The 21,963-nt window shown below is 39.9% G+C and overlaps 1 protein-coding gene across 2 annotated transcripts in view; it reads left to right on the top strand.

Annotated features, from left to right (window-relative positions):
* Positions 1-21,186, top strand: part of FAM171B (family with sequence similarity 171 member B) — a 66,648-nt gene extending 45,462 nt beyond the window's left edge. Inside the window, exons 3-8 of one of the 2 annotated variants that reach the window (XM_047721798.1) lie at positions 131-223; positions 2,502-2,660; positions 6,678-6,848; positions 10,924-11,040; positions 16,263-16,386; positions 16,636-21,186. In XM_047721798.1, coding sequence (XP_047577754.1) covers positions 131-223; positions 2,502-2,660; positions 6,678-6,848; positions 10,924-11,040; positions 16,263-16,386; positions 16,636-17,977 — 2,006 coding nt within the window. In that variant the 3' untranslated portion in view covers positions 17,978-21,186. The remainder of the gene's footprint in view (positions 1-130; positions 224-2,501; positions 2,661-6,677; positions 6,849-10,923; positions 11,041-16,262; positions 16,387-16,635) is intronic. The other variant, XM_047721799.1, reaches the window with a different exon arrangement.
* Positions 21,187-21,963: the final 777 nt, after the last annotated feature.

Genomic DNA, 21,963 nt, shown 5'->3' on the forward strand with positions numbered 1-21,963 from the left:
TTATTTTTCCTTGTTTCTGCAGTTTCCCGACCCCCCGACCTCCACTTTTTAGGGACTGCTGGAATAGACAATATTTACCTAGTTTCCCCCCACATTTAGTAAAATATTGTAATTGTGCTGTATTTCACAGTATATTCATCAGTTACACTTTCGCTGTTCCCGCAAAGCCAAGCAAATATATGGCTATTTGAAGACACTGTTTTAATTACTGGAAAATTAGCTGGTAAGTACCACGCTTCTCAGCTCGTAAGTAAAAATGCCAAGTAATAACAATCACTTTAATTAGGTAATTGTACTTCACTAGTGAATCAGTGTTGGTCATCACTTGGAAAAAACCCTGCATTGCTCAGGAATGATTAGCTCTAAGTGGATCTGAACCGATTCTTAGGTCGCTGTGCGACTGCAGGACGGGGTTTGTGGATGGGACTCGTTCTTAAACCATTTTCACACCCCCGCCGCCTCCACCCCTGCCCGCGTAGGAATATCTGACTTCTGGAAATGTTGCAGAGAGAGTCTCAGCCTCTTTCCAAATCGTGTCTCTCTCTGGGCTTTTACACAGTTAGTGAAATTGGGAAAACTTTAGGATTCTCTGATTTGTGGGCACGTTAATCCCTGCCTCTGGCATGAAACCTGCCGCCTGAGCAGGGAAGGGCCTGAGACCAGGTACATTCTTTCCTAAGCAGGTGGGATTCACCCCACCTGCACATCCCACAAGAAGCCTTATTTAGGTCGGGTTCAGTTTCGCTCTACCAACCACAGCAAAGACAGAACCATGTATGAAATGGATTAGCGCAAACGTCCATGTCCTGCTCCTTTGCATTTTACCAGGTGACAGTGAACGCTCATTTGTCTGGAAAATACTGGCTACGTCTTGGTGCATCTCCATGAGAACCCAGAGCTCTCTTGAGGTCTCTGATCATTTCCTTTTACTGCCTCTTTTCCCTAAGAATTGAGCCATTGATAGGGCTAATGAGGAAGGGATGGATGTTTCTGCAGATGTTAAATCCTTCCTTGGAGAATACCCATCCTCACTTCTCAGCTTCCATAAAATGTATATTTTTTCTTCCAGGATTTGATCAGAAGGGTGTATGGTTTGTACAGCAAAAATGTGTTAGGTTTGCGGGAGAAATTGGAAACTTCAGAAATGTACAAAACCCTAGAGGAGCTCAGCCAGACATTTTACTTAGTGTACATGTTTTCAACTGTAAGAAATTTGGGGCTTCAACATAATAAAGGCACATGTATTTGTTTAAGTTTTTAACTTTGTATTTGGAAATAACTTCCAATTCAGAAATAATTTCAAAATATAGAAAAGTTGGAAGAATAAGAAACCAGTAACCGCTGTATACCTTCCACTCAGGTTAATTTACTGATAACACTGTTCCATTTGCTTTACTATGTGTAATTGTGCTCTGTGTTTGCCTTTTGTTTTTGTTTTGTTTTTGTTTTCCTGACCCATTTGAAGGTAAGTTACAAGTATCACGGCCTTTTACCTCTAAATTCTTAAGCATGCAGTTCCTAAGAATAGGGATATTAAATGGCCAAGGCACAGTTCAGCAAAATTATTTTGATAGGGTAACTTACCTTCCAAATTCCTGTCTCATCCACTGACACATTTTTTTTTTCTCACTCCATTTTAGGGTTAGGTATTGCATTCAGTTTTCATGTCTCAATTAGCCTCTGTTACTGTGAAATTCACGACACATATTTTTAGAAAGTAAGGTGTAGATAGTATCTGTTAAGTGATCAGAGTTAATCATTTAAGTGATTAACTATTAAATTTAATGATTTAACCAAAAAAGAATATAATAAATGTGTTGTTTTTATTTCCCATATTTCCAGGTATTATTTTTCTAGCTTCATATGTAAACTATACACTGATTTTGAGAACTGTATTACATTTATCATGTATTGTCCTGTAACTATTTAGAAACTGGTACTTTCAAAATTCTAATAATTTAACTGATTGCTTCTGTCTTTATCAGTGGCCTTAAAGTCAAAGCAATAGTTGATGTTTTTGATAAGTTTTAATGATTTAAGAGTTGATCCTTGGATTGTTAAAAATGCTTTAATTACAGAAGTATCAATATTCTGAGTTCTCACTCCCTAAGTTATATTAAAGATAGTCCGTTCACAGTTAGTGACATGAGATGACATTTATGAACTGGATGCCTAACATTTTGATCGGCTCCAGCCCACTTTGGATGCGCCATTACCTCTACTCCTGTTATAGAAATGAAACCCAAGTGAACTGTATGGATTAAAATGGTATGTGGTTCCCTGGAGTGAACCAAGAAAAAGGTGAAGAAATTCTGGACAGAAGAATCAAGCAGTTTCTAGGGTACAGGTGCCTTGTGTGAGCTAAAGAAATTGAGATTTCTTATCTATTTCAGTTTTGAATTTAAAATAATAATTATGAGATGTTAAAGTGTCTGAGGGATGAGGCTCTGCTTAATGTGCATTTGTTTTGTCTGTTTGTGAATGAGGTTTCCCTTTTCCAGATGCCAAATCTCAGCCAAGTGTTCAGTTTTCAAAAACCTTAATTCAGCTACCCAACAACCATCACGTTAGCAATGTGACAGGCTATCTCACGGTTCTACAGCAGTTTTTGAAGGTGGATAACTTCCTCTATACAACTGGAATTACTCTCCATAAATCAGGTATTATCTAATTTTTACATAGTCATATTTTATATAACTTTACAAATTAAGAAATATATTTAAAAGCAAAAATTTGATTTAAGCTTACACATATTTTATAATTTGATCTTCTATCCAATCTTATCAAATTAATTATGAATAATTATTAGACATAAAGTTTATGGTTTAGAGTAAACAATTAGAAGTTTTTCTTATCAAATATACTTGGTATTTCCTATGAGTAAAATTATAAATAAATATTTTAAAAATATATTCTGTTGACCTTTGAACAATGCAGGGATTGTCCCCTCCCCCACGTTAAAACTTGTATAAGTTTTGATTCTCCAAAAACTTAACTACTAAGAGCCTAGTGTTGACCAGAAGCCTTACCGGTAACAGTCCATTAAAACTTACCTTGTATATGTGTTGTATACTGTATTCTTACACTAAGCTAGAGAAGGGAAACTGTTGAGAAAATCATAAGAGAAAATACATTCATAGTACTGTATTTATCAAAAACAGTCCATATAAATGGGCCTGCTCTGTTCTCAAGCCCCATGTTGCTCAAGGGTCAGCTGTATCCCAGATTTGACAGCATATATGTATGCGTGGCTGTCGTGACCTAAAAGGTAAGAGGATGATGGAATTTTACATTTAATACAGCCATGAATAAACCCCCTAAAAATCTCTTTCCTCTGTACCTCCACATACGTGCCACCAGTTCTGCCACTTACCGCAACATAAAACCGACTCACGACTTTTTAAAAATCACCTCTGACAATCTGTATTTCTGATGACTTCAGTTGTGTCAGATTTTGGTCCACTTCATTTGGGGGAACAACCAGAAATTAGAGTAATAGACATGTAGATGTTTTTGTTCTTTGTTTTTTCTTGCCTGCTGTCGTACTACTCCAGCAAGATGACCCTCACTGTTCTCTTACAGGCCTGTGTTTCCTCCCATGCACACCTGTGGGTCTGCCTGAGGGCATCCCCTAGTCTAGCAAGCTGGGGTGGCCCTCACAAGGGCAAGCTCTCGACTGGTAGACAAGAGTACAGAGAGAGCACATATCTGTTCCTTAGTGTATCCCCTTTTGGCTCCCTTCCTTCTTCTCCCTACTCCTCCGTCTCCTCAGTGACGGGTACTTCCTTCCAAACTGTTACCTTAGCGTCAGCTTCCTGAAGAAGCCAATCTAAGACACCTGCCAAAGTTGTTCCGACGCAAGTTAGAGGCTACTCAAAATAGAAGCATTTGCAAGAAGGAGAGCAGTCTGCCATTTCGTGTTGCACGAGAGAGAGTTTGTGGATGAGACTCACCAGGTTCAGTGAGAAGGAGACACCATACACGCTCCCCTCCAGCCTTCCTCTGCCACCTGCTTTTGGGATTATGCCCTTAATGTTTCAGTTATCATGAGAATGCTGCTAACATTTTAGTTGTAGAGCAGGGCTGTCAAATGGGAAGGTTCTTCTGCTCTATCCAACATGGTAGCTACTACCTGCGTGTGCCTTTAACGCTCCTGACGTATGACTAGTGCACCGGAGAACTACACTGATTTCCTTTAAATTTAAGTTGCCACATGTTGCTGGTGGCTACTTTATTGGATTGCTTAGTTCTAGAGTTCTAGGAGTATGGAAGTATTTTTTCAAGTTGCCTCCTTCTCATTGTCTTTTAGTCCTTGTCCCTGTACGAGTCTCTTTCCCTTCTTTGAATCGGCCTTATCCCAAGTGGTGGTGGCGGGGCTGATCTCATCAGCTTCACCCGCATTTAGTAGGTGAAGCCACTTACTGCACAGAACTGGGGGGGCGGGGACGGAGTTGAAAGCAGTCACCTCAGAAAGCCAGTGGGTTTTATCAAATAGTTTGATAAAAGATTATGATTACTGGGACGCCTGGGTGGCTCAGTGGGTTAAGTAGCTGCCTTCGGCTCAGGTCATGATCCCAGCGTCCTGGGATCGAGTCCCACATCGGGCTCCTTGCTCTGCGGGGAGCCTGCTTCTCCCTCTGCCTCTGCCTGCCGTTCTGTCTGCCTGTGCTCGCTCTCTCTCCCTCTCTCTCTCTGACAAGTAAATAAATAAAATCTTAAAAAAAAAAAAAAAGATTATGATTACTAACAGATTACATGGTAATTTCTTTGGGCTTACATTGGATTTTGACTTGTGTAACTAGTCTAACTAGTCTATAAAATATGTATGGCATTATTTTGCTCATCTTATGATTAGTGTTTTAGGAAGTTTACAAAGGCTAATTCTCTTACATTTAATGGAAGTTTTTCATTAAGCCAGTAGTTGCTCTGTCTGATAACTGAAGGTATACACCAGGTGTGGTAGAAGGGATAATGAGAATTCCTTTCCACGGACTCAGAGGCCTTCTGCTATTTCTACCTCTCTGCCCATCAGCCTTCTCCCTCTCTTGCACATACCAAGATCACTTCTGATTGGGGGCTTTCACCTTCTGGTCTTTGCATGGATGGCCCCTTAGCATTGGGCCACAGCTCACACATCCCCTCCTCAGAGAGGCAGCTTTTATGACCTTGCACTTACGTTGTCTTTCCAGATTTTCTTCAAAGACCCAGTAAGGTATCTTCTACCACACACTTACATTCCAATGTGGGGGCTGGAATGACAATGGGCAAAGAAATGCAAAAAAGCCTTTTTGATAGTAATGAGGATGGTGAAAAATATATTGCAAGCCAGTGTAAGAGCTCATGCACCCACTGCATTTCTGGAACAAGATGAGCATGTGGTGTTCCTGGGGCCCTGTTATAAATATTTGCTAAATGAATCAACAAAACTCTAGCTTTTAAGCTGAAGGTTCAAGTTTATCCATGAAGAGCAAATAATATGTAATGAATATACTTTAGTCAACTCTTCCCAATGTATTAGTAAATGTACTTGGGAAATCTAAAATTATCTAATTCTTTATAGAAAATTTACATTAAATTGTAACATCGTTAACCATATTACTTTATTCATTATACCTATTCTGGTGTCTATTATTACTTTGACATTGCTAATATTTAAAAAAGAAAACAAATGCATTTTCTACTCTTTTCCCCTCAGTGATAGAGAAATGTGGGTAGCTCCTGATATTTAAGGCATGTTATAAATTATATGTATAATCATACTTTAAAACCTTAGGCAAAACACTGTAACCAATTCTATTCATCTCCTTTTCCCTACTTTTTAAGCTTTGAAATCTAAGTAATACTTTAATACTAATATTTAGTCTAAGTTTATATTCTTTCAATTATGTTATTAGTCAAATATATATTAAAGCTTATTACCTTTAAGCTTTAATCAGCTAACAATAGCTTTAATCAGCTATCTATATTGCTGATTTTCTTTCATGTTTGTCAAACCTATCAAAATTTGCATTGAGGAGTGCCTGGGTGGCTCAGTGGGTTAAGCTTCAGCCTTTGGCTCAGGTCCGATGCGGGGCTCGAGCCCAGGGTCCTGGGCTCGAGCATCGGGCTCTCTGCTCAGCAGGGAGCCTGCTTCCCCCTCTCTCTGTGCCTGCCTCTGCCTACTTGTGATCTCTGTCAAATAAATAAATAAAAGATTAAAAAAATTTGCATTTGAGTCAGGATGTTTTTTACACGAGGTGATTTTAAGGAGTATAACCAGCTCTGTTGTCCTAGTACTTGAAACAGATGGTTTTGGGAGCAGGAGAGACCAGGTTTTAGACCCATATCTGCATTGATGTTGTGGTATGATAGAACCTTTCTTTGGGTAGGACACTAGTGAGATGTATTTTTGTTGTTGTTGTTTCATAGGTTTTTAAAACGCTGAATTAGATTCCGGTGACCTTAAAATCACATGACTCTGGAAGAATTAGGTCTCTAGGCTCATAGTGATTTGTCAAGTTATATAAGTATAATCTGTGTTTATATTTTAAATTCTCTAATAACAATCCAGTATCTGTTGATATTAAAATGGATAACTGTAGGTGAATAAAGGAATTAAATATTTTAGCCACCTATTTTATTAATTTATAACTACAACCCGTATTTTACATATGATTTTAATAAACTGTCTTTTTTAGGTTTTGAAAGTGTTGAATTGACTCCTCTTGCCGCAATATGTGTGAAAATATATTCTGGAGGGAAAGAATTAAAAGTGGATGGTTCTATTCAAGTTTCTCTCCCCCTTCTACATACAAATGATCTAAGTGCAGGGGATCATATACCTGCCTGGACATTTGATATGAGCACAGGTATGTGGGCTGGGTGAAAATATTTTGAATATGTTCCTTTTGAATGTTTGAATGTTTGATCTTAGAAAAAGTGTTTCTATAATACTATTAAACTTTTTTTAGCTTTACTGAGGTATAGTTGGCAAATTTTTATATTTACTACAAAATAATTAAGTTGTCTTGTTTAAAACATTGAAATACATCATTTATATTTGAATGTTTTATCTTTAGTAGAGCACATATGTTACTTTTATAAGTACTTTAAAATGACTAAAATTGGCCTCACTGCGATTAGTATAATACAAATATGGGGAAAATGATGCAAATATATTATATTAAAAATAGCATTATTTATTCACATTCCCTTGCCTGTTTTTTTTAAAACTCTGTGCCCAACATGGGGCTTAAACTCACAAGCCCAAGATCAAGAGTCATGTCCTTCGGCACCTGGTGGCTCAGTGGGCTCAGCATCGAGTCCCACATGGGGCTCCCAACGCGGCAGGGAGTCTGCTTCTCCCTACCCCCACCTCACGGTCTCTCTCTCTCAAAAAAAGGGGAAAAAAAGGATCCTGTGCTCTACTGACTAAGCCAGCAAGGTGCCTCTCCAATGCCTGTTTTATATCCCCCAAGATCTTGAATAGAAAAGTAGAAATACATTTTTAAAAAATTATTTCTACTCTTAATAGACTTTTGTTTTGATAGGCAATATGAACTTGTATTTAAAAGGTTGGTTAGGGACGCCTGGGTGGCTCAGTTGGTTAAGCAGCTGCCTTCGGCTCAGGTCATGATCCCAGCGTCCTGGGATCGAGTCCCACATCGGGCTCCTTGCTCAGCAGGAGCTGCTTCTCCCTCTGCCTCTGCCTGCCATTCTGTCTGCCTGTGCTCGCTCTCTCTACCTCTCTCTCTGACAAATAAAAAAAAATAAATAAAAAAATAAAAGGTTGGTTAAGGCAATTTAGAAATGTCTGTTTATTTCATGAAAATAAATAACATTGTGTTATTAAAATATAGAGTGATTATTTAAAAAAAAAAATCCCAAAACAGGAAACTCAGATACCAATTTTGGTCTCTGAGTTTAGCCTCCTAAGTAGATGCGTGTTTTCCTCCTCTGCTTCCCTTGGTTTTGTTCTTGTGCTTCCGTGTAAATAAGATGGGGGTCTCTTAAATTGCAAAACAAACCAAACAAAAGAAGGGATATGATCCGTAATTGTTTTGTGTGAGTCCGGACACAGAGCCTGGACAGTTTCACAGGATTTCTCTTGTCTCTTTCTCCTGCGTTAACACCACTGTGTGGTAAGATTCGCCTTCAGAGTAGCAAGAAGGATGTAGGTGCTCAGACTTGATGCCTAAAGTCTAATGAAAAGATTTTTTTTTTCCCCTAGTGCCAATTGCACGAACTCTTGGATTCACTGCGATTGTAGAATGGAGTTTTTGTGCCCGTTTCAGAACCAACATTTGTGGTCTGCAAATAGAATGTACAGATTTAAAAAAAAAAAAAAAAAGTACGGATATTTTTAGGCTTAAGGTTTTGTGTTTGAGCCACAGCTAATCCTGTGGATGGAAAATAGGGAGCCATCAACCTTCAAAGGAGACTTAAAATACGATTTCGCTGTAATTAGAAGGGTAGATAGGCAAAACAAAACAACAACAAAATAAATGTCACCATAAGAAATAAACAATAATAGATACGTGTTTTTAAGAAAAAGTGGAAACTAATAAGTATACAAGACAGTTGTAAGGGAACGAAGTCTCGTCTCAATGCAGTTCTACACTCACTACTTTGCTTCTGGTCTCCAAGTGTTGGGGGTGGGGGCAGGGAGAGGGTTGTTTTTCTCACACTCAGCAGTTCTCCACCAGCTGGGTGTCCTAAAATTCTATTCAATTTAGACACTGTCTATCTGGCATGAGCCTCAGATCCCACGGGTTAGGACTCTGTCCCATAAGACTGCCCCCGGCCCCCACCTCAGAGGCTAAGTGCAGGTCCCGTGTGTCACCCGTGCTTCCGACCAGCCCGCGGTGAGCGGGAGACCCCCGTGGCCATCTCCCCAGCTGCAGAGCTGCCCACAGAACTCCATTAACCCAAAAGCTCGGGCAGCTACTACTCGGGAAAAATCTTTCTTTTCAGTAGACTTTAACCGGGGGGGGGGGGGGGGGGCTCAAAGGAAAAGTCCATGTCCTGGATTACCAGTTTATTATAAAGGCTGTCCTCTCCTCTGGGTGCAGCACCCTGCCACCACCTCGATGTCTTTGCCGACTTCCCTTCGGAACCCTGCAGTTCAGGGACGTTCCGTGGTGTGGACGTGCTGGGTGGTCACTGACCCGCGGTGGCAGAGCTTCCTCTCCAGCCCGTCTTCCTGCTCCAAAGGGGGGTGCGCGGTGGCGGTCCAGCCCTCTGACCACAGCGTGGGTTTCCCTGGCAGCCAGCCGTCCACGGGACTTTCCAGAATATCACCTCATTAACACAAAGTCGGGGTGGTTCAAAGTGGGTTGTCAGGAACAGCAAGAAGCACTCTTCCCGCCTTTATCCCTTAGGAAACTGCAAACACCCGAGGAGCTCTGTGCCAGGACGGGACGGAGACCGAATCAAGTCTGTTGTAGTCGTTGGCTTGAAAGCGCTAAGCCCTGGAGTCTAGTCCATTGAAAAGATGTGGAATTTGAACAAATCACTTATTTGGGCCTGGATTGCCTACTTTGTTGAAAAAAGCATTGTTTTAAAACATTTCAAAGGACATCTGTGTTGAGTTCTGATTTCTGATTGTTCATCCCCACAAAGGCCTTTCTCGCTAATGTGCCTTCCAGTAACAAAACTTTTCAATTCATAGATCAGATAAGTAATGCCTAATCTTAATGCGACTATTTAGAACATAGTAATTTGATCCATTTCCATCAAGCTGGTCTACCTTATTAAAAACACCGTTTTAGTGGTGCCTGGGTGGCTTAGTTCATTACAAGGCTGCCTCTGGCTCAGGTCATGACCCAAGGTCCTGGGATCAAACCCCACATCTGGTCCCTGCTCAGTGAAGGGCCTGCTTCTCCCTCTCCCTCTGCCAGCTACTTGTGCACACACAGTCTCTCTGTCAAAAAATAAAATCTAAAAAAAAAACCAAACCTTTACATGTTGTAGGTCTGTCATTACAGTGGATTAACAAACCAAGTACAAATATACAGTGAATTTATAAAAAGTTCTGTTATACTCAACTTTATAAAAGATCTTCATAAAAAGAGCTTTACTGAATTATTTGTTTTATGGATGGCATTTTATAGATCAGATAGCATTTTATTTATTTATTTATTTATTTATTTATCCTTTTTTAAGTAGGCTCCACACTGGCCCAGTACAGGGCTTGAACTCACAACCCTGAGATCAAGATTGAGCTGAGATCAAGAGTAGGAAGCTTATCTGACCCAGTCACCCAGGTGCCCCAGGTCAGATAGCATTTTAAAAATATTCTTAAAGATCTGGTTCTAAAAGAGCCGTGCCAACAGTACTAGACCAAAACAGTATTTAATAAAAAAAAATTAATAAGGCTAAAAACCATACATAAGTATTTAATCAGAATCCTAGAACAGGTGGCAAATAACCACCTACTGATAAATTTGGATTTCACTATTCACATCCTTCCCATATCTCAGTATGCACAATTTAAACATTATTTGGAGTCATGATTTCCCTAAATATGTGTGCTTTCTATTGTCTATATCACTGTAATATGCACTATAAATATATTTTAAAGATTTTACTTCTTTAGGAAGAGAAGGGACACATGTGAATGGGGGAGAGAGAGAGGAAGAGGGAGAGAGAGAATCCCAAGTAGACTCCACACTGAGTGCAGAGCCCGGCGTGAGGCTTGATCTCACGAAGCTGAGACCATATCCTGAGCCGAAACCAAGAGTTGGACACTCAACTGACTGAGCTCCCCAGGCACCCCACTCTGAACTGTATTATGATATAATATATATTATCCATGATAATATATTGCCAGAGTTTTCATAATCTTTGAAAGAGTCCTGCAAAGTATTCTCTACATGACTATCAGCAAATTCCCATCAGCATTAAAGACATAAACTAACTGGTATTTTTTACTTGCCTTTTTAGGTGCTTGGATAAATCATGGCCGGGGGACAGTCAAGACAGATAATAATCACTTAATTTGGACATATGATGCACCACATCTGGGCTACTGGATAGCAGCTCCACTTCCAGGAACTAGAGGTATTGTAAAAATAAAAGTAATTTGAAAAAAATCCAGATAGTGAAACTGGAATTGGTATTGCTAGGTCTTGACTTTATTCTAAACATCGCCACTTACTGACTATATAATGCTGGAAAAAGCTTCTAGTCTCTTGATCTCAACTTTAATATTTTTCATGTGCTATAAGAAAAGATTAAGCTCAATGAACTATAAGGTCCTTTATGGCTATGATGTCTGATGAATCTGTGAGGTATAAAGTTTGTTCAAATCAAATGCTTACTTTTCAAGAATAAATTCCACCACATCAGTTAGAGCCTTGGGTGGTGAGCAACAGGGTCAGATCTGGGATTGTCTGTAGAGTGTATCAGGATATAGGGAGTTCACAGGGTCCCAGGAAAGGCTAAAGAACTAGATTCTAAAAGGCAGAAATCCTAGGGAACCCCATTTGCAGGCCTATTTATGGTCTTGGCATGATTGCTGCTGCATAAATGACTGACCCTGATCCTTTGCAATCTTTTCCTCACACCATTCCTTCATTCTAGGGATGAAGAATTTGCTTGGCCCAGACTTGGGTCGAGAGCACACTCCTGGGGCAAGGGCTGTTGAAAAATAGTGTCCCCACACTATGTCAAAGATAATACACATGATATCCCAGACAGAGGAACTGAAGGTGGACAAAAGCTAGGAATTGTCCACTAGCAATGGTATATTCATGTTCTAGGACAAATGTGTATTTTATTTTTCCTAGATTGAACATGCTATCAGACTATCTGTGATTTGTAGTAAGGAAATCACACATGCATCTTGGGTTGTATAAATCTCAAAATACTCAAACATGCATGTTTGATCCATTAAGTCTTCCTGAAGTCTTCTAACCTGTGGTCCTGTAGACCGGTTGCACAGTGGGTCTGCTCCCACTTCATGGGCCATGCGGGTGCTCACTGGTACCCACGGAGGTGCTTCTTGGCTTTCCTGGTAGCCAGCTTTGCTAAGTCAACTTGCCAGCCTTCCGCATCTCCTTGCTCTTTTTTCTTGTTCTGCTTTTCTCCTTTAACCTGTGGGTTGGTTGATTTATAAAAACAAAACAAGGCAAAATTTCAGCACCATTTTAGTGAGGTTTTGGGGGAGTGCGAAGGTTGAATGCATATGTCATTTCTATATCTTTCATCCTGTGTCCGAGAATTCTTCTGGTTCGTGGAAGGTCTTGGCTTCCAGCTGAGAGGCAGCGGGCTCATTGCATGCTAGTTGGGAACAGTCTCGCCACACACCCCGATGCAGGGTGTGGCTGACATTTCACATACATTCTCCACAGCATTCTACACCTAACTTTGCTATGGCTGTCTAGTAATAATTTGAAGGCTCTGTTCTTTCTGCAAGTCTCTTTTTTAATAGTTTAATTTTTTTTTTTCGTTTTATATTGACAACCTTTGACTTTTAAACCATGCAAGGTGACAAGCCTTTTTTTTTCCCCAATCCAACCAAAATTTAGTGTTCCAGTAGAAGAAATATGAGCCATTAACCATTATGATCAAGGGGGGATGTTCTCCCTATTTTTATTTGAACTTAAGTGCTTATGAGATTATTCAAAACCCAGAGGGTGGTTACTTTAGTTCTTCATGATGCAAAATATCCTGCAGTCTTGCCAGCTGTCTGACCTTAGTTCATTCTAGATCTGCAACTCTAATGAAATCTTGATGAAAAAGAACAATTAATATTTAATACTTCAACTCGACTAAATCCAAGCTATTTATTTCTAATAAAAATAATCTAAGGAACACTTGAGTTTTATAGAGACATGTGCTTTACAGGGAAAAGATACCTGAAAACAATTTATATAATTATGAATTACAAAAGTTAAGTAATTTTCTAGAGTAGGTGGAAGTTTTGTTTTAGCTTATATGTTGGAAAAGATTTTGTGTGAATCAGAGTACCAACACAGACGTGTGGGGTTCCCGTTTAGTTTGAATTAGATAGCTTCTAGTGACAGCTCTAAAAATCCACCAGCAAGCATCACAGCCAGAGGAACACTGTGCTAGAAATAGATAGCTTGACTGTAGCTCTGGCTTTGCCAGTAAATATCTGGCTGAGCCTGAAAGAGTTACTTACCATCTTAATATTAGTTTTCTTATTTCTAAATTGCAGGAGTTGGATAGGATGATCCCTTCATCCTCCCCAAATTTTAGATTATGAGTAAAATCACATTTTTTTAAATCAAATTTGGGGGCGCCTGGGTGGCTCAGTGGGTTAAGCCGCTGCCTTCGGCTCAGGTCATGATCTCAGGGTCCTGGGATCGAGTCCCGCATCGGGCTCTCTGCTCAGCAGGGAGCCTGCTTCCCTCTCTCTCTCTCTCTCTCTCTCTGCCTGCCTCTCTGTCTACTTGTGATCTCTCTCTGTCAAATAAATAAATAAAATCTTTAAAAATAAATAAATAAATAATTTAAAAAAAAATCAAATTTGGTCCTCTGATGGACCAGTGTCTGGTGTGATGGAGCTACTTTACTTAAAATTTGGTTAATAACAAACTAAATCTCTTAAAAAAAAATCAAATAGAATTCTAGGATTTCTTGGAAAATAAGTGCAAGAAATTAAAATCAAGTTATTTTTCATAGATTGCTGTAGTAGAGTTTAATAAACAAGTACTTAGGGCTGTTTTAAAATATGCATCTTCAAATGTATTTAAGTGAAAATATAATTCTTTGCCTTTCTCTTTTTAGGTGGGTGTGCACGCGCACACACACACAGATTCATACTTTTTGCTGTTATCGTACATATAAAATCTGGGGGAAATGCAAAAACAGTATCCACCTCATATTTCCAGAAGTGTGTTCCATTGGAATCCTGTGCAGTGAGAAGTGTTAGCATTATTCCGTTGTGGAAACGTATATTCATACACCCTCTGAAGCTGAATTTCACTCAGTTTTCAGACTTTACTCCATTGCCGCTCTGGATCCTGGATAAGAATGTGCAGACAGAACTGTCACTCTTATTTCTTTTCTGTTTGGAGAATCTTCGTATTGTGCAGTGCTAGACTCGATTGTCTATCAGATATGATAAGCACTTTATTATCACTTAGCATTAATACAGGAAATGGCGGCCAGTACTGTGGTGCCTGTTCTTGTATAACCTTGAAGCTTCATTCGACAGCAGGTGTCATACAGCTAGCACTTTCTGACGGCTTCTCATGTGCTCACACTAAGTGCTTTAATAAGTGTTTACTTTTAATCCTTGTAACGACGCTCATAGGTGAGATCTGACAGACACAAACTAAGATACGAACTCATGAAACTTGGCCAAGAAATAAAGGAGAACGTCACAGAGAAATAAGTGGTGGTGTTGGGGTTTGGACGTACATCCAGGTCCTCCGCACTCAAGTGAATTCCCGTGCACTTGTTTAAGGAGTAAAAGGGTCCTGTAGTGACGGGGGGTGGGGGTGTCTGAAAGTGAAGGTAGCAACAGCTACCTTCTTCCCTTTTGTAACTAGTATTTTTACGCTTCATCCTCGCCGTATCAGGCTGTATACGTGGAGTCTCATGCACGCAGGGGTGGGGATTTCTGTTCCTCCGGAGAACAGGTGAGCTGGGAGAAAGGTATATATTTAAAGAAAATTAAATTTTAATAACAAGTTTCTCTTAAAAAAGAAATAGACTAGGATTCTAATTGAGGACACTAGCTCCAAAGTTTGTATGAATAACAATACTTATTCTCCGAAACCTTTACTACTACCATTATTATTACTTCCGTTTTGTCAAATTAGATGATGCAAAAGTTAAAGGCCCCAAAGACTTCATGACCCTCGATCTCTTCTCATGCCCTGGGTGAAGCTAAAAGCCTCATTCTGGACATTTCTCATGGTAGAGTTTGCTAGAAAACCAGTTGTCTCACCACTCTCACCCACCTTACCGTCCTGAATACATACCAGACTCTAGTTGATAATGACCAGTAGACGCGTTACATCATTTGTGAACCGTGCAGTCTCAGTGATAGCACCATGGCTTACCTCGACATGAGCTGCCTTTATTGTCACACGGACTCTTCAGAGCCTCCAGCTGGCCATCCGAGCACATTAATGCACCTTGACCGCAGTGAAGCTGGGGCAGCCGCAGTGTTTCCGTGTGTCCTCAAGTAGGAAGGTCATGGGCCTCTGCCTGTGTGTGGCATCTTCATCTAGAGGCCAGGCTGAATTCCTCAAGTCCCCCAATTTTTGGATTCTTTCTAAAAAACTTTTCATACCTACTTTCTTCAGCAAATTCTTTTTTGAATTTATCTTTAAAATTTCTTTTTAAATTGAACATAGCTAATAAGTCTTGCTACCAATACTCTTTCCCAAAACCTCTGGGCACAGAAATATTCTCTCCTAGTTCATTCCACCAAAGATTTTGCTACCCTACAACGTGGGTCAGTTTTACTGCCTCCGGAAGCAGATTTCCTCACTGCCTGGCCTGGAAGCCGCTGTCACGGCTGTCAAGCTTGGCTTGATTCGACATTTGTTCTCATTCCAGAACATAGGTTGAAAAAAGGGCAGCACCTCGGGATACACCGTTCATGTATTGGAGGGTCTCAGCCAGAGGGCGGGGCCTCATCGTGCAGCCTCCTTTACGGTGTCCGCATTTCACTGAGCAGAACAAGTCAGCCCATTAAGCCCAAAGTGTAGGGAACATGTGCTCCGCCCACTGGGAAGCCTGCCCCTGAGATGGGGGCAACCAAACAGCACTGTGCACCCGTACTTACTCTGTGTGCACGTCCCCAGAACAGCACTGTGCACCCGTACTTACTCTGTGTGCACGTCCCCAGAACAGCACTGTGCACCCGTACTTACTCTGTGTGCACGTCCCCAGAACAGCACTGTGCACCCGTACTTACTCTGTGTGCACGTCCCCAGAACAGCACTGTGCACCCGTACTTACTCTGTGTGCACGTCCCCAGAACAGCACTGTGCACCCGTACTTTGTGTGCACGTCCCCAGAACAGCACTGTGCACCCGTACTTACTCTGTGTGCACGTCCCCAGAACAGCACTGTGCACCCGTACTTACTCTGTGTGCACGTCCCCAGAACAGCACTGTGCACCCGTACTTACTCTGTGTGCACGTCCCCAGAACAGCACTGTGCACCCGTACTTACTCTGTGTGCACGTCCCCAGAACAGCACTGTGCACCCGTACTTACTCTGTGTGCACGTACCCAGAATAGGACATGGTTGAAAATTTTATCTAAAACCATATATTTTCTCTGTTTCACATTTAGGTTCAGATATAAATGGAGACGCAAGGGACATAAGCGCCTACCACACAGTGTTTCTCACAGCCATATTAGGAGGAACAATAGTCATTGTCATTGGATTTTTTGCTGTACTTCTTTGTTATTGCAGGTAAGAAAAATATTATTTATAAATACAGAAAACTGTCATAATATCATGTCAGTGTGTTCTGGGTATTACAAAGTTTCTTTGTAAAAATAAGTAGGTTGATCTTTACAATATGTAGATTAAAATAAAAGTGGATATACTCTAACAGTAGCATTGTATATATTAATACCATATCATGGGATAGGTTGTTTTTTTTTATGACTCTTCTAAATCATAAGTTTTAAACACTTTTTGCTATCTTCTCTACTCTAGGGATAAGTGTGGTACTCCACAGAAAAGAGAAAGAAATATCACTAAACTTGAAGTCCTCAAGAGAGACCAGACAACTTCAACAACACACATAAATCACATCAGTTCAGTCAAAGTTTCATTAAAAGCCGAGGACAAGTCACAGTTATTTAATGCCAAAAACTCCTCATATAGCCCTCAGAAAAAGGAGCCAGCAAAGGCAGAAGCAGAAGAAAGAGTTTCCATGGTAAAAACTCGGGACAATTTTAAAATCTACAATGAAGATGTTCCATTTCTATCAGCCAATCAAAACAACTACTCAAGAAACCCATCACAGTCTCTGGAGCCCAATGTAGGGTCCAAACAACCTAAACATATTAACAGCAATCTGTCTTCATGTCTAGGTGATGCACAAGAAAAGAGATACCGCCCAGGTCATGAAGAGGTGTATGGACATTCCCACATTCCTGAACAGCTTATGCATATCTACAGTCAGCCCATTGCCATCCTGCAGACATCTGACCTCTTCTCCACTCCAGAGCAGTTACATACTGCTAAGTCAGCTACTTTGCCAAGAAAGGGACAGTTAGTCTACGGTCAGTTGATGGAACCAGTAAGTAGAGAGAACTTCACACAGACACTGCCCAAAATGCCAGTGCATTCTCATGAACAGCCCCCAGATGCCAGGGAAGAGAATATCCCCCTCGAAGGTCAGCAGAGCTTGCCGTCCCAGACTCCAGATTGGAGCCGATACTCAAACAGCTTACTAGAGTCGGTTTCTGTTCCGGGAACGCTAAACGAAGCTGTCGGAATGACTCCCTTTTCCTCAGAGCTTCAGGGAATTTCAGAACAGACGCTCCTGGAGCTGTCCAAGGGAAAGCCTTCCCCCCACCCCAGAGCATGGTTCGTGTCTCTTGATGGAAAACCAGTCGCACAGGTGAGACACTCCTTTATAGACCTGAAAAAGGGCAAGAGAACCCAGAGCAATGACACCAGCTTGGACTCTGGGGTGGACATGAATGAGCACCACTCAAGCAGAAGGCTCGAGAGGGAGAAAACGTTCATCAAGAGCATGCATCAGCCGAAGATCCTCTACTTAGAAGATTTAGACCTGAGCAGCAGTGAGAGCGGAACCACTGTCTGCTCCCCCGAGGACCCAGCTCTAAGGCACATCCTGGATGGAGGGAGTGCGGCGATCCTGGAGCACCCCGGGGAAGAGTCTCCGGGAAGAAGAAGCGCTGTTGAAGGCTTTGAAGCCAGTCTGTCCCCCACCAAGAAAAGGGGCAGACCACCCCTAGCCAAAAAAGATAGCAAGACTAATATCTGGAAGAAGCGAGAGGAACGCCCGCTGATTCCCATGAATTGACACCGCGGACCTTGTGAGTGTGCTGTCTCGTGCTTATTGTTGCTCCTTGGAAACCGCTGTCCGAACTGTTGAAGAAGTTGGAACTGAGCAGTCATGGTCCCTGGACGTGTCTCGAGCAGAGTAAATAGTCAAATGGCAATTCACTAATGAAAGAGAAAGATACCAAGAAATGCTTTTTTCTGGCCTATTCTTTTCATTCACTTTTGAGTCATGAATTTGAAGTATCCGAGAGCTCAAATGTGAAGTAGCTTCAAGAGGTTAGTTCTCTGAAAGTACTGCTCAGCCAGTGTAGCCCTCTCTCAACAAAAACGGTGAAGTGCGTACCCCGAAAGTCGCTTTCAGAAATGTGGCTGCTGCTTTGGTGCCTGCCCCTCTAAACATTTAGAAACGAAACTAGTGGGCGGCGTCGTCTTGTGACATAGGACTGGTACGTTCTCCTGCCTGTAGGTGAAAATAATGATAAATGTTCTCGATGTTCCTCTAGAATTTAAAGGCCAAACAACATCTCCCTTTTTGCAATAAAAAGCATGTGCCCTGTACCAACCCCACAGTAAATCTTGCTCTTGGAAGACAGGCAAGAAGCCACGTGGTTGTTAGGGAAAAAGCAGCTCTTTGGTTGTTTTTGGATATAACTTCACAGACTAAATGATGAGGTGTTAACTTGTTATTTAGAAATCTGAAAAATGAATGCTCTGATACTTCCATTTTTATTTTAAATTTTTTTTCTCCCTGCTTCTAGACTGAAATGATTGAAACTGTCAAGGAAAACTTTAGCAATCTTAAACAAAGACAAAACCCCATACTTTAGTTTAAGACTCACTGATACATGGAAGCTAAAATCAGCTTTAAGATATTTTTCTGTCCCCCACAATTCATTCATTTTAAACTTGATTTTAAAATTAATATTCAGATGTTCATTTTAAACTTGATTTTAAAAATATTTAGGTGTTCATAAGCAGCTTTCAGTTTATTAACAAAATATGTGAAACTAAAGGAAATAAACATTTATTTTTTAAATGTTCATAAGCAGGAAAAGAAATTCTATTTCTCCTAGACTCAAAAATACCTTCAGAATATTATGTATATATCCAGATGCTTTTCTCTTGACATTTGTAAAAGATATTTTAGAAAATGTTTCGATTTAATGGAGAAGTAAAAGTTTTTTTTTTTTAATCACTTTTAGCATTTGCAACATTTTGTTCTAGTTTTGGAAGTAATATATCCATGTTCTTTTCATCATAGCAAAGAATTCAGTATGAACACATTCAACAGCTGTTTTTAATTATAATTGTCTTCAACTCTAAATTATCATTCATATGTCCTAAAAATAAAGCTCTTTGTTAATTAAAATCAATTCATCCCATTTTTCTCCAAATTTCCATGAAGGCAAATGTCTGAAGCAGCTTCCCCTTTCTCTCAGGGGGGAAAAGTAAAGCTAGATTACTTTATTTCTCATCCTCTTCTGTCCAACATAGGAGCAACATAGAGACCCAAGGCACATAAACAATTTGAAAGAAGCAAAATTAGCCTAGTATATTAGTTGTAGTCAAATTACAGATGGATAGTCAATGAAAGACAACCGCTTTTTTTCCCCCCAAGATAGTCGACTTCAGCCAGTTTTTTCCTCTAATTACTTCAGTTTTTCCTACAACACCACACCTGTTGGATAATACTCTTTCCGTGTTAACCCAAAGAACTTAAAAACGTAGGCAAAACTTCGCCATGTTTTACCCAATCCATAGGAGAGAGAGATATTTGGGGTAATACCTAGGGTTAGTTTCTGGAGTCGGAGGTTTCTTATTGGTCTACAGAAAGATGCATTAAAGTGGCTTAAATGGAAATGACTTGGAAAAGGTTACAGAGTTAGTGCTCTGCTGAAGTGCCTTTGATATAGACGTGCTTATTGGAAGGATACACTAACATCTTTGTTTGATGTGCATTTTCTTTCTGTTAGCCAAATTAAACAGAAGTGCAGTTTTTGTTAATCAAAAAATACAGACCTAGTGTTTCATGTTGGAACAACGATTTTTGCATGCAGGTAACATTTCTCTTGTGTTTTTTGAATCCAGTTTACATTGATAAGCTATGTTGGAATGAAGTTAGAAACTATATAGTACTAGTACACTGTTGCACTTCAGTATTTAAGTGTATATTTTCCCCACCTTTAAATAAAAATGTTTCATCTTTTAGCTTGGTGATGGAATACATATGTTGATATAAGGGTATATTATTCAAGTATGCCACTTATTCATTCTTACGTAAAGGAAATGAGATGTATCCCCAGGGGCTTTTATAGAATTTTTTTTTGTTGTTTCAGAATAAAAATATTTTTTTTTATACACTGCACATTCTGTTCTCAATGGGGAAGTATAGGCAATTTACCTTTTCTAATGATAAGTGTGTGACTTCTCATTTGTGAGTAGTTCACAGATTTCCTGTTAAAAAGCTGAAGCCATCTACTTTTTCTTAACCCAAGTAATAATTACCCTACAATATTCACAACTTTCTTAAATTTTTAAATTGAAAACCAACAGTTTTTTGCAATGTAACTCTTGCGAATTTTGATCATGAATTGTTAACCTTTGTGGATCCTTTGTATATGTACTTTGGATATATCTTAAAAGCAAAATTATCCCTCAGTTAACTGATGGATTCGTTTACTAAAGCCCAGCTGTATGTATTTTTGAATACATATGATCTTGAGACTTTATAGAATGAATTTTTATGGCATTTATGCAGTTGTACAGGGTTTACACCCTTTTCTAATACACAGAATCACGAAGGTCACAAGTGGTGCAGAACGAAAGCGCCACTTTGCGCTGGCGACCATTTTCAGATCACTTTGTGTGTTTGAGTCCTCTGATATCAATACATACAGAGTTTTAGGAATCTGTGGGTCAAATAATGTCCCCCAAAACTTCCCTAAAGGTGAAGCTCAAAGTTTGTATTCATTTATAGCGAATAAGTTACTCATTTAGCCGTGTACTGGCTTGTAAAGAATGTGACCATGTTCATTTCCGTCTCAGACCTTAAGCTGACACATTGCCCTGGTTTCTGAGTATTTCTATCTTTTGTATTTCAACAGAGGAATCTCACAGTTCACTGTATTTATTGCCATTGTTACTATATTTACTGCTGAAAACTGTAACAATCTGAAGATTTGTAAAATGTTATACATAGCTCATTAAAGACAAGAAATCTAAAAAGTACTTGATGCATTTTTTTTTTTTTAATTTACCTATTTTAGAGAGGGGAGGGGCCTAGGGAGAAGTAGGGAGAATCCCAGGCTGACTCCCTGTTGATCACTGAGTCTGACTCAGGTCTCAATCCCATGACTCTGGGATCACAACACGAGCAGAAACCAGGAGCTGGATGCCCAACCAACTCTACCACCCAGCGTCCCCTGGACATATTCTTTAATTCTGGGTAAACTACAAAACATTCCTCCCTAAACTGTCATTTCATCTACTAAATATTCAATTATTACTTTTTCCTCTCTTACACTCCCTGTGTCAAAATAAAGATATTTGAATACTCTTTGTTTATATAATGAACTTGGTTTCTCTTTATATTTCATGTTCTCCAAATTTCACATTTTTACTATTAAAGCCGAGTATAGCCAAACTATTTTTCCATTCAATGAGAAGACTTGTTAAGATATGTCATAGAATGTAAAATAAAATTGCAGCATGCAAAATACGTAAGTGAGAAAATGATACAGTATCCCTGCCTCCTCCACTTAAAATTATTTGGACTTTAAACATAATATAATCACACAAAGGCTATTCACACTTAGGGTGTTACATGTCCTTCAAGAGCCCTTCTCACCTAGCTGAACTGTACTCACGTTCAGGAAGTCTACATTTTGGGGTTTTAGAATATCTTTTATTTACTTAAAAAATAATAAATAAATTTTATTTTAAATAGACTCTATGCCCAGTGTGGACCCCAACAAGGGGCTTGAACTCACAACGCGAAGTTCAAGA

This window comes from Lutra lutra, chromosome 3, assembly GCF_902655055.1.
Source record: "Lutra lutra chromosome 3, mLutLut1.2, whole genome shotgun sequence".
Lineage (NCBI taxonomy): Eukaryota > Metazoa > Chordata > Mammalia > Carnivora > Mustelidae > Lutra > Lutra lutra.